This window comes from Gavialis gangeticus, unplaced genomic scaffold (assembly GCF_001723915.1).
Source record: "Gavialis gangeticus isolate Ggan-Ray unplaced genomic scaffold, GavGan_comp1, whole genome shotgun sequence".
In the NCBI taxonomy this organism is placed as follows: domain Eukaryota; kingdom Metazoa; phylum Chordata; order Crocodylia; family Gavialidae; genus Gavialis; species Gavialis gangeticus.
Genome location: NW_017729004.1, coordinates 30,107,364 through 30,118,709, shown reverse-complemented (window position 1 = coordinate 30,118,709; position 11,346 = coordinate 30,107,364). Strand labels below are relative to the sequence as shown.

At 40.0% G+C, this 11,346-nt stretch overlaps 1 protein-coding gene across 3 annotated transcripts in view; it reads left to right on the top strand.

The window, feature by feature from the left end:
• Positions 1-11,346, top strand: part of CCNY (cyclin Y) — a 115,618-nt gene that overhangs the window by 25,407 nt on the left and 78,865 nt on the right. For 2 of the 3 annotated variants that reach the window (XM_019508188.1, XM_019508190.1), the window contains 2 exons: positions 7,770-7,870; positions 11,214-11,249. In XM_019508188.1, coding sequence (XP_019363733.1) covers positions 7,770-7,870; positions 11,214-11,249 — 137 coding nt within the window. The remainder of the gene's footprint in view (positions 1-7,769; positions 7,871-11,213; positions 11,250-11,346) is intronic. The other variant, XM_019508189.1, reaches the window with a different exon arrangement.

The window sequence follows — 11,346 nt, the reverse complement described above, 5'->3', positions numbered from 1 at the left end:
ATTCTTTTTCAGTTTTTCATGAAGTAGGTTTTTAGTTTGTCGTGCCTTTTTGCACAGCAAGAAGAAATGCTGCAGAGCGCATGCGATTTTCTGTTTTTATTCGGGGTCTTGGACTTGCAACTGTTGTTTTTTGATCAGACACCTACTATTTAAGATTCAAGCAGTTCATGCATTTCAGACATCTTAAAATCAAAATGAAACTAGCAAAAATTGGAAGTTATAAAAGTTGCTGGAGGATGCTGGATGCCAAGTTGAGATGTAATGTTTCCTTAGAGTTAGAAATTGGCTGTGGCAAAACAGCTGATTTTAACAGCTCAAAATGTCCCTGCCTGAAATGAAGGCACTGGAATCTTGATATCTCAGAGCTTATTATATAAAATGTGCAGAGGCTGAAGCAGATGGAACAAATGCCTTCCTTTTGTATGCCTTTTTTTTTTTACAACTTCCGTTGAATATGTTCTATTTTATTTTCTGCAACCTGTGTTGTCTGCTGTCTCCCACCATGTTAAGTTCGGTAACGTGTGGATGATCATGACTTTATATGGACGACAGAGCAGAAATCCCCTTCACCCAACAAAATCTGTATAGACCCCTCAGAAGCACAATCCAGAGATTTGTTAAATAGGCCTTAACAGCGACTAAGAGACCGATCTGGACTCCCTTGTCTGACTGTGACGATAAACAGATTATAAGGCTGTTCGGACACTGAATTCTTTTTTTGGTATCGGACCTGGGTCTCAGTCTCTGAAAGTCCCTGGTGCTTTTTTGTAGAGAGACTAGCCTTTGGACATGTAAGGTAACTATAAGCCATTAATCCTACTTAGTCATCTCCTCTCCTCTTCCTGAGAGTCAAGTTCTTATATTTAAGGTAAAGCCTTTGGAATCTCTCTTGTCCTCCGTGAAGCAGTTCAATTCTTTTGCGGGTAGCTGTCCAGTGCTTCGCAGTGCTGCACGCAAGGATCAGCTGTGTTCCTGGACTGTCAGAGCTCGGGTCTTTTCCTGCAGTTCTGTAAATCAACAAAATTAAAATCTTACTACAATGGAACCTGGGTCATTCATGTCCAGGTAGTTCACAACCTGCTTAGTTCACAGTGGGTTGCTGAATTAGACAAGCTGCTTACCTGTTTGCTGTGGCTTATACTTCATCTGGAGCTCATCAGTGGTCCCGTACAACTGATCGGTAATAAAAACCAATAGAAATGGTGGGAGCACCTCAGTGGTTATATATGACCCCTGGTTGCTGTGCAAACCCTCATCTTCAGAAGGGATTGGGAACTGGACCATGCAAAGGATCCAGGTTCTACTGCGTGATGTCTGGAAAAACTTGTCAGCCTGGTGCTAAGAGTATGGAATTGAAAGGGGCCTTCAGGGCTATCAAGGCTAGTCCTTCCCTCCCTTTCTCCCCTCAACTTTTTAAAGGGGCATGGGGAATCAGAATCTTATTTTCTCACGTTCAGGGTGCACTGGGGAACAGACCTCTACAGTGAACAGGCTGTACAGTACTTGAGGGTCCTTTTTGAGTCTTGCAGTATTTACAGCTCCCTGGGATCACTCTTTCCTGTGTTGTCCTTTCAGTGACACAGCTGTCACTTTAGCACAGGGCTCTAGAGCTCCCTGCCCAGCTTGGCTATATTTCTTTTCTCATATTTCTTGATACATTTTTAAGACTATACCCGAAGCCAAGTCTGCATTTTATAGCTTATTAATTCCACCTATTGACTTGACTTTAAGACATAATGCTTTTAAAGCACAACTTTGCAAACCCCATGTTGCGTCAGTGAGACCTTAAAGTTTTTTACATCCACAAAATGCCAGAACTGCAGGTGTTTACCAAGTCGATCTTTGTGCTTTTTAGGGTGAAAAAGGGAAATATTTTTCAAAGTGACTTGGCTGACTAACTCCCATTAGTTGACCAAAACGTTTAGTGTATATTTGTCAGTCCAGACACTTACACTGGTCTCATCTCTCTTGTATCCAACGCTGTAGCTACATAGATCAAACTTCATGGTTTTTATGGCCAAAGGACATCCATGTCATTTGAATGAGACGCCTGTTTCTTCTGGCAGGGTAAGGTCCTCCTAGATTGAGAGGCAGTTTCACTTTAGAAAGCCGCCTGACAGTCTGTTGCCAGTACTATATAATGTGTGAAGTGCCTTCTTGAAGACTCACTATACAGTTCGTTGTTCCAGAATTTAGGACTCATTTCGTACTAAGAATTCAGAAGAATGGGTATTTACTCATAATATTTCCTTTTCTTTCTGAAGAAACTATATGTTTGTCATATCCTACACCTAAGAAGATTCAAGAAGTACGTACATCTTTTTCAGTTTCAGGATGATAATGCATGCTTCAGTCACTCCAGTCCCCAGGCTTAAGACTAATTGGTGGCTGTTTAACTTGTAGGAATTATGTTGCTGTATAGCTGTTTAACTGGCTCAGTAGAAATACCTCAGACTTGCAGTAGGGCTCAACAGTTACCAGGACAGCTTACTCCTAGGCATGATTGCTGAGGTACTGGAAGGCAGTTTCACTTCAACTGGCTGTCTGCTGGCCTGTTTGCCATCTGTTGCATGAGTCTGTCTGATGCCTAACAGGTTCACCTTGTCACTGTGCATTTACCTGCGTTAGAGTCTTAACTCCGATTGTAGGATCTCAGTGTTAATCTAGTAACGTTCATGAAATTTCTATTCAAGAAGCTTGAATAGTTTGATACATTACCTTACCTTTCCAGTGGTCTTTCTAGCTTTCACTCAGGCCTTCACCGCTATGCCTTTCTACCCATCCTTTCATAGTCAGCTTGGTTCTGAGGTGGTATTGTGAATTTTTGTTCTTCAAAGAAACTAAAATTTTAGTCAATGTACCTCTCGGACTTCTTCCTGAAAGTACGTTTACTGCCAGGATAGCATGACTTAGTGGTTCGTGCAGTCTTCAGCAGCACACGCTTTAAATTGTGAGGCAACGTCACGCTTAGTATGGCTGCGCACAACAGCACCACTTTGTTTTGATTTCTGCTTCACCGTTTTGATGGGACAGGGTTTTGTTTCCAGTTTCGTTTAGTTTTGAAACCGGCGTTCCATTCCGTTCCGTTAAAACTGTTTTGATGTTTCGCCCCTAGGCTATAATGGGGAATCACGACACTGCCTATAACTTTGTCATTTCTTGCCCGAGTCGAATGAAAGTGGCAGGGAGGGTAGCACCTGCTGAGGCCACAAAGCCTGTCAAGTTTTCTAAGGAGATAGGTGCGGGGGTTCCTGGGAAACTGTACCTCAAAGTCTTGAAAACAAAACTCGTATCACTTGTAAGGGTGACAGCACAGGTAGGGTGAAAACGGCAAGCATGGTAGCTACTGCTGAGGCTACGGAGCCTGCCAAGTTTTCAAGGAGGTAGGTGCTGACAAGCAAAACTTGTAACGTGCCAGCTTTCAGGTTGAAAAAACCCTTAGTCAGGCTGAGGAAGCACCTGCAGTTGTTGTGTGTGCCGTTCCTGGATGGAAGGAATAGTAAAGCAGCCAGTGCCTGGCATGCAATGCAGGCAAGAAAGCAAATTGGTGTAAATGGAAATGGAGGTGTTGGGGAGTGAAATGAAAAACGCACAGATTTTCAGGAACCTTAAGAGCGCTAAGCGGGGTTACCTGTAATTATCTTGATCAATGATCTGTAAAAGAAAGCCAGGAAGGGTTGTAATAGTGAGTAAACCAATAGCTGCTAATGTGCTGTTTTTAGCTGTTAAATGTCTGTTCAGGGGTCTTCCTTCTCTCCCCCTTTCTTCTCTTCCACCTCCCTTCTCCCCTTTCATTTTTAAATACAATAGTATTTAAGGCATTATTTCTTTTTTTATGAAAATAAATGTAGGAAATTCCAATTTTAAGGCTGCCATTTTACTGTCAATTTATACTAATATGTCTGTAACATCTCCTTCTGAACAGGCGCACATGCATCCAGTTTTAATTTGGACCGTAAGGATGTTAATTCAGACATTTGTTTATTTGCTTTACATCATCAGAACTAATGTGTTTTCAGGGCCTTGCGCAAATTCAGCGTGTGCGTCCTTGCATTATCATCATTATACCAGCATCAGGTATGATTTGGTAGCTTCTCTTCCTCTGGGACCTCCTCTGTCCCAGTACTTAGAAACTGTCTATACATGGAGTTATTGAAGGATAGCAGTTTCACACTAGCTCTCTTGTGTAGACAAGCCTTTAACTTGACTGGAGAGGCCTGTGAAGACCCCTTGTAGAACCAGGAAGTCAGAATGTGGAAGGAAATGAATATGTTTTGAAAGGGGAGCAGGAAAGAGGGGAGATCACCCTTCTGGTGTACCACCAAAGACGGATTAGATTGTGGACTAGAAACTGGGGGTATCTATTACTGTTATTTACTAAAGGAAAAAAAAATTATCAGTTACGTTAAGTGAATCTGACCATTTACCTTATATTTTATAACAAATATTCTTGATGTTTGGACCTGGTAGTTGGATTCTTTTTTAAAAACTTTAGTGATGTTGACCTGTGTGGGTGTTTATTTTTCAGATACTAGCTGGATTCATTTTCAGTTGTTCTTGAGTTTCTTTGTTTTTATCATGGTTGTGAAATGTACTGAAGAACTGAACATAGAGATCTGAAAGAGCAGATGGTAGGGTAGAAGTTGTAAAGTACCTGAGTCTTTAGTCATTTCCGCCACATCCCATAGTACCGTATTATCACTTCCAGTGCTTTCACTTCTTCATTTTGGGTCTTGCTCTGTATACACTAATAGCTGAACTGAGAGACCCCAAATTTAGGACCAAGTGCATTTCTCATCTCAAGCATTTATGGAGGGTTAGTGACCTCTCCCCCATCTTAACTCAGATTTCATGTTCTCTTTAATACTACATCCTCTTTGATATTTAATATCCTCAAATGTGTAGCTTGAATCTGGGGCCTAGTTTAGACTTCGTTGGAAAGCCCAGAAATTATTTGTACAGACTTCTAAAGTGATTTAAAACACCTGATCTGTTTTCAAGATACAAAAAGCCTTCTAATACTTCTGCTCATAGCTAAGGGAAGAAACACAGTTGGAACTGCATGTAATTTTAATCAGTGGAGACTTCATGTTAGTGTTATTGAAAAGGAAGTTCATAACTTAAAATGTATGAGAAGTGGGAGTGTGACAGCAGTGCTCTAGTTGCTCATTTGGGCTAGGAACGTGCATTCAAAAAGCCTGAGCCTGCATTGATTCAATCTTTGCAGGTCAGTCTAATCTGGCTCATCTAAACCAGTTTGTAACTGCACGAACATCCCAGACCTACAGGCACATGCCTGTAGTGGCTCAGGCTAGAAGCTGGGGGGTGCTAGAGCAGCCTTCCCTTTCCTTCCATAGTGCTGAGCTGAGGGGGGTATGGCCAGGTCTCAGCAGGATGCTCTGATTAGGAAGGGGTTCGCCCTGCCCCCTTCTGACCTGACCAGCCCAGCTGGAAAGTGATAACACAGTGTTTATCACCCCATTAAGTGATTATCACATTACCAACTACCTGTTGATTCTGCCTTTTTGTCCTGTCTGCCACAGCATGGACTGTAGCCAGCGTGTGGTTTGCTAGCTAATGCTGAGAGGTGTCTGTGTAAGACAGAGGGGATGGGGAGGAGGGCAGCCAGTCAGATGCCTGCAGTTTCTGCCAAGCTCCAGCCAGGGAGCAGAGGGGAGGGGCTATCACTGCTGTGGAGCAGAGCACCCTGCCCAGCCTAGAGAGCATGCCAGGGTGCTGGGGGACTCTGATTTAACTTAAACCATCAAGGTGTCTGGGACAGACACTACATAAACCGGTTTGACCCAAATCAGTTAAACCTGATTGAGTAGTATCAGACTTATCTCAAACCAGTTTCAGCCATTTTCAGACTGGTTTATGTGCACTGAATGTCTGTTCTGTTACAGGTTTAAACCAGTTTCTGATCACTTAAACTCTTTTTTGTGTAATGCTTATCCCTAGCTTTGCAGGTAGTACGGGCATCACACACTAAGTAAGGGAAGGGCCCTTGTGATGGAAGCCAAGGAACCATGGGTTAGATCTTCACTAAGTGTGCGTTGGCATGTGTCCATGCATTGCCTGACCAAATCTGCATAGGACTCTCAGGAAGATTAAAATGAGTTGAGTAAAAGTGTGATGACACTCTGCACTACTTTCAAATTCCATATTGATGCTCTCATTCAGGAGTAAAGTGAATATAATATAACACTGTTTGTAGACCTACTGCCTTTCACAACTTTAGTTGGCCTGCCTTAACAGCCCTGTATCAAAAAGACCCTTGGCATGCTGAAAGGATACAGAGGGGCAGAATTGTAGGGAGTCGTTAATGGAAAACCATTAAATGAGAAGTTATAGGATTCTTAAAGGCAGGAGGATGTCAGCTACTCTTAATAGCACTTGAGAGGCCCTCACTGGAGAAGCCTCTCTAAAGGTGGGCAGTTTTCTCAGCTCTAATTTGATTTCGGAGTTGTACACGGAGCTGCCTCCTTCCCCCCTTTTCATATGTAGTTGAATTAGCAGAGTATTAGGGACAAAATGTTATCAAAGATTTTTCTATTTAAAAGTGAAAAATAAGGCATTTATTTTTTCTCCTCTTCTGCATCGTTGTATGTTGGGTTTTTTTTGTTTGTTTGTTTTTTTATGTTGTATTGAGTGTCTGAATTTATATATAAATGCTAGGGTCTGTAGTTTCCCAAACCAACTTTTTAATATTTTCCTAGGGATACAGGTTGTAACTGCATTGGTCTACAGGCAAAAGGAATCAGAACTCATGGTGGAAGTGATATCTCTTATTAGACCAACTAGATATTTGCTAAAAATACTTCTTTATTTGCAAGCTTTTGGGTGCACTCACCCTTTTTCAGGTATAGGAGAATGCATAGATGTTAAAATTTCTTCTAGGTGGAAATAAAAGTTCATATTTCATAGGAGAGCTGAAGGTATAAAATCTCCTGGTCAGAAAAATTCATTTTGTTTAAATTAGGCTCAGATAAAAGATCAGACTAAATAAGTAGACTGAATAATGAGTAGTCTAAATAGGTAAATAGACTGCTCTAACTTTTCGGCTCTCCTGTGAAATATGAATTTTCATTTCCACCTGGGAGAAATTTTAGTCTTTGCATTGTAATATATATATTTTTATATTTTTGTAATTTTTTGCAAATATCTAATTTGTCTAATAAAAGATGCCACCTCTACCATAAGTTCTGATTGCTGTATTTTTCCTATGCTTTTCCTTTTATAAAACCTTTAGTCTCCACAAGATATTTTCCTTCCTGTTTTTTTTTACTGTGTATTCTAGTTTCCTCTCGTTTTTCAGACTCTGTTTTGCATTAATTTCTAATTCTGTTTTGACTGCTTGCCATTTTACCCTATTGCATATCTTGCTCTCTCACCCTGACTTTTGAATCAAGAACCACAGTGCTGCTCTTGCTTATGTTTTAAACTTCTTTACGTGGATGCGGAAAGTAGTGGGAAATTGGGTAGGGTAACAAATAATAAATCTACATGTTGGTGTTTAAACAGCTAATGGATAAATGAGGCTTTTTAGGAAGTAACACCATTGGTTGAGGTGGCATTTTTTGAGTTTTACGTGAGCAACGTTGATTTGTTCCAGCAAACTTTTCAAAATGTGGTAACTTAAGTGTATATGTGCTTGAGAGGAGGAGAGGGAGAGTGACTGCTCCTTAATTCTGATTTTCCCCCCCCCCCCCCCCCAAAAGGCTTTGTTGTTATGTAATTGCCATTGTTCTTTTGAATGTTTCCTGTAGCACCCTCCTGGGCAACTAAAAAGGAAGTACAGTTCTTGCTCCACTATTTTCCTGGATGACAGCACGGTCAGTCAACCAAACCTCAAGTATACAATTAAATGGTGGGTATTTTAAAATTTTTTGACTTAAATGCATCTTTTAATATTTCCAAAAAGTTGCTTAGTGTACAGTGCAAATACCAGTCTTCAAAGGTGTGGGGGACTTTGTGCAAAGCCATAGGTGGGTGAATTTCAGAAGTAATGGTGAGGGGGAGGTTTTCAAAAGTTTTTAGTTTTGATATTTACCACCCCATGGCCCAATTGCCTATGTCTTCCAAGATACAAGTGACCAGGGATTTCTAAAATAGCCATGATGGATGAACCAATGTCAGTTTGCCGGCTTATTTGAATGAGCTTTCAATTGCTCAGTTAGGTAACAGCTCATCCAGTGCTTATTTGGTTTGTTGGAGATGCCTCAGTTTTCAACATTGCATAAGGGTATGGTCACTTTCTGCTGTCGAAATGAGGTTGAGATTTTGAAGTATTGTACTTGATGACCCTATACAGTGAGGGGGAAAAACATTTAAATGTTCCGGCATTCTGCATTGTTTGTGAAGGTTATTACATCCTCTTCACTTGTTGGTAGAGTGATTTTTACCTCAGTCCTTTCAAATGTACAAGTTTAATTCAAGGCCTGTGCTACAAAAGGTATTTATACAACAGACTAATACATCCAAAGTAATAGTTTACTGCTGATGGTCACTAAAACATGTTTTAAACTTCTGTAGAGGGGAATTGGCATACAAGTTAATAAATACCATCTTTAGCTTTTTCTTCTCTGTTTTTACTGCCTAACATTTCCCCTGTTGTTAAATTTTTAATTCAAAACAGCATGCAAAGGATCTCAGGATAAGAGGCCAGCATGTTGGTTACTCTCCCTAAACATTATTAGGATAGATCCTTAGGGGGGTTTTTTCTAGCTTTCTTTGTAACATGCTGGTGATGCCAGGGAGTTTTTTAAAGCTGTTTTTCTAGCATCAGTTTAAGGAGATCTTCCACTGGCATAGGATGTTTCTGCTTGGGCAGAGGGTGTTCTTGGAGGCAGAGGGAGGGGGGCATAGGGAAGAAGCATTGGTGTGCAGGGCCAAAGCATTATGTGTTCTGTACACTGTGGTAGCCCTAGCTGAACAACTGATTTCTTTTAGTGTCATATTTATAACCACTGCAAATAGAAGTTCTTATGGTGCCCTGATCTGAATCAGGGGTTGGTTTTGTTCCTAATAAACCTCAGGATTAGAGGTCCAGAACAGTGCTGGAAAGCTTTCCCCAACCCTGTGTACCATGGATGCACAGAATGCAGGCCTGACCAATATGTTGTCAGTAAACACAGTAAAAAAAGTAAATAAAAATATTCAGGGATCTGAACGAATCCACTAATGTTTGGAAACTGAGGATTAGCACTAGGACTGCTCCAAAGGTTTCCAAGCAGTAAGCATTTTTCTAATCTTTGTGATCTTTTGGTACAAAGCCAGAGCTGTGCTTTCAGATGGCCATGTGCCACTCTGCTGAATCAGCTGGAGTTGTACATATGTTCCTGAAGGCTATTTTTTTTTTTTAGTATTAACCTGTGGTTCCCTGTTTTAAGGGATTTTTTTTCACGGAAGTTGTTGTTGTTAGTGGTGAAATGCGTTCAGTAGAGGAGATAAATGTCCTCTGCATCTATTTTTAAATTTTTGCTTTTTTAATAAAACTGCAACTTGTAGTTAACCACTGAAATCTGAGAACTTCTAAGGTCCCCAGTAGTATTACGGCTAAAAAGCTATGTTGCTAGTACGAAGTACAACTTGTAAAACATGGCATTTACCTTCCTCTGAGGTGGTGGGGGATGGTGGTGGGGGGAAGTAATTGCACACTTTCTTTTTTTTTTTTTAAAAGGAAGAAAGAAAAACCTAAAATAATTCAAAAGTCCACTAAGAGAAACATACATTATATCTGCAGCATGCTGTTTTTCCAAAATAGGGTGCATTAGAGACAGGACAGCTTTCTTGTAAAAGTTCTGAAGGAAAATTGTTGAACAAACAATTAACTTGTGCCTTTTTATGTTAAATGCATTAAAAGGAAATCATACCTCAACTCAGGACTGGCATTTAACAGTGAAACAGTGATGGAACATTTGTCAGCAAACAGGGACAGTGACTTTCCTTTTCCCTTTTTATCCACCCTTTTACTTTTAGCTTCTGCTCAGCATATTGGAACAAGTGGTGGTTTTGCTTTGTCTTTTGGTGTTTAACTTCTGCAGCTGGGGGGATGTTTAAACAGTCAGGAATTAAACTGGAGAATAATCCCAGGGAGCCATGTTTTTTTTTCTTCCACTGTCCTCAGTTTTGAGTTGGATCAGTTTGTATTTTCAGGCAACTAAATTTTGTTCCATTGATACTTTACAAGTATAATATAATAATATCAGGGGAGTCTTCTCCCTTAAAATAAAATAAGTAACTTATAAATTGATACCATACCTTTTTTTCTAAAAGGTAATTAAATGGGGAAATATCTGAAAGATAACGGAATTGGGAGTAAAAATCACAAGCCACTGAACATAAAATAATTCAAGTTACCTTAGCAGAACCACAGATTTCCTAATGTAGTAATGGATTGTAAATCCCTGAAGGAATTTTATTGACTTGCGTTTTGTCTGCCAGAGAGTATCCAATCCATCTAAACCCTTACCCTTCACCTTGAAAAGCACCAGGAGTTTTGCCATTAACTTTAATGGGAGTAGACCTTTGAGAAGAAAGTTAGTGTTATATATGTAGGGTGGGGGAGAAAGGGCAAGACAAAATGAATGGCAGGGTATGCAACCCATCACTGACATACAAGGCTGTTTACAGACATTAAACCTCCCCCCCAAAAAAAGACAACCCCAAAAAACCAAACTAACCCCACAACAAACAGAGATTGTTTTACTTTAAACTTGTTGCACTTCCGAGCCCAGAAGAAGCATCGCATTAGTTGGACCTGGCTCACCCAACATCTGTATCGATTGGGAGCTTCAGTGGGGCTTTTGGCTTTGTTTGATTGAGTCAGCTTTAGATGAAAGCACCAAAATGCCCTGCTGAAGCACCCGATCTATACAGACACTATGGAGCCAGGTCAAACTAACATGCTGCTGCTTCTTCCAGTATAATGTGTTGTTTATTTTGTTTTTAACATCTATAAGAAGCCCAAATATTTCCATAAGGAAATCTGGTGAAAAGTCGCCACTTTTGAGTGTGCTGAGCAAAATATTCCTAAATTAATTTTTACAGTTTTTAATCTATTTCAAATCATGGACAGAAATCTGTTAATTATCATACTAGCTGTCAAGTTTTGTGCTAAGTTTTAATTGTGTATAATAACTTAGTATTGTTTACCAATATATGTTCTGAACATCAGCTCCAAGGTATTAATTCTATATTTTGTTTTACAGTGTAGCTCTTGCAATATATTACCACATCAAAAACAGGTAGGTAAATTAACAAGTCTCCTATTGAAGATAGCTTTTAAAACAAATCAGGAGTGTTTTTTTTTTTTAATTACTTTTTCTATGTAGCTGGTACCTT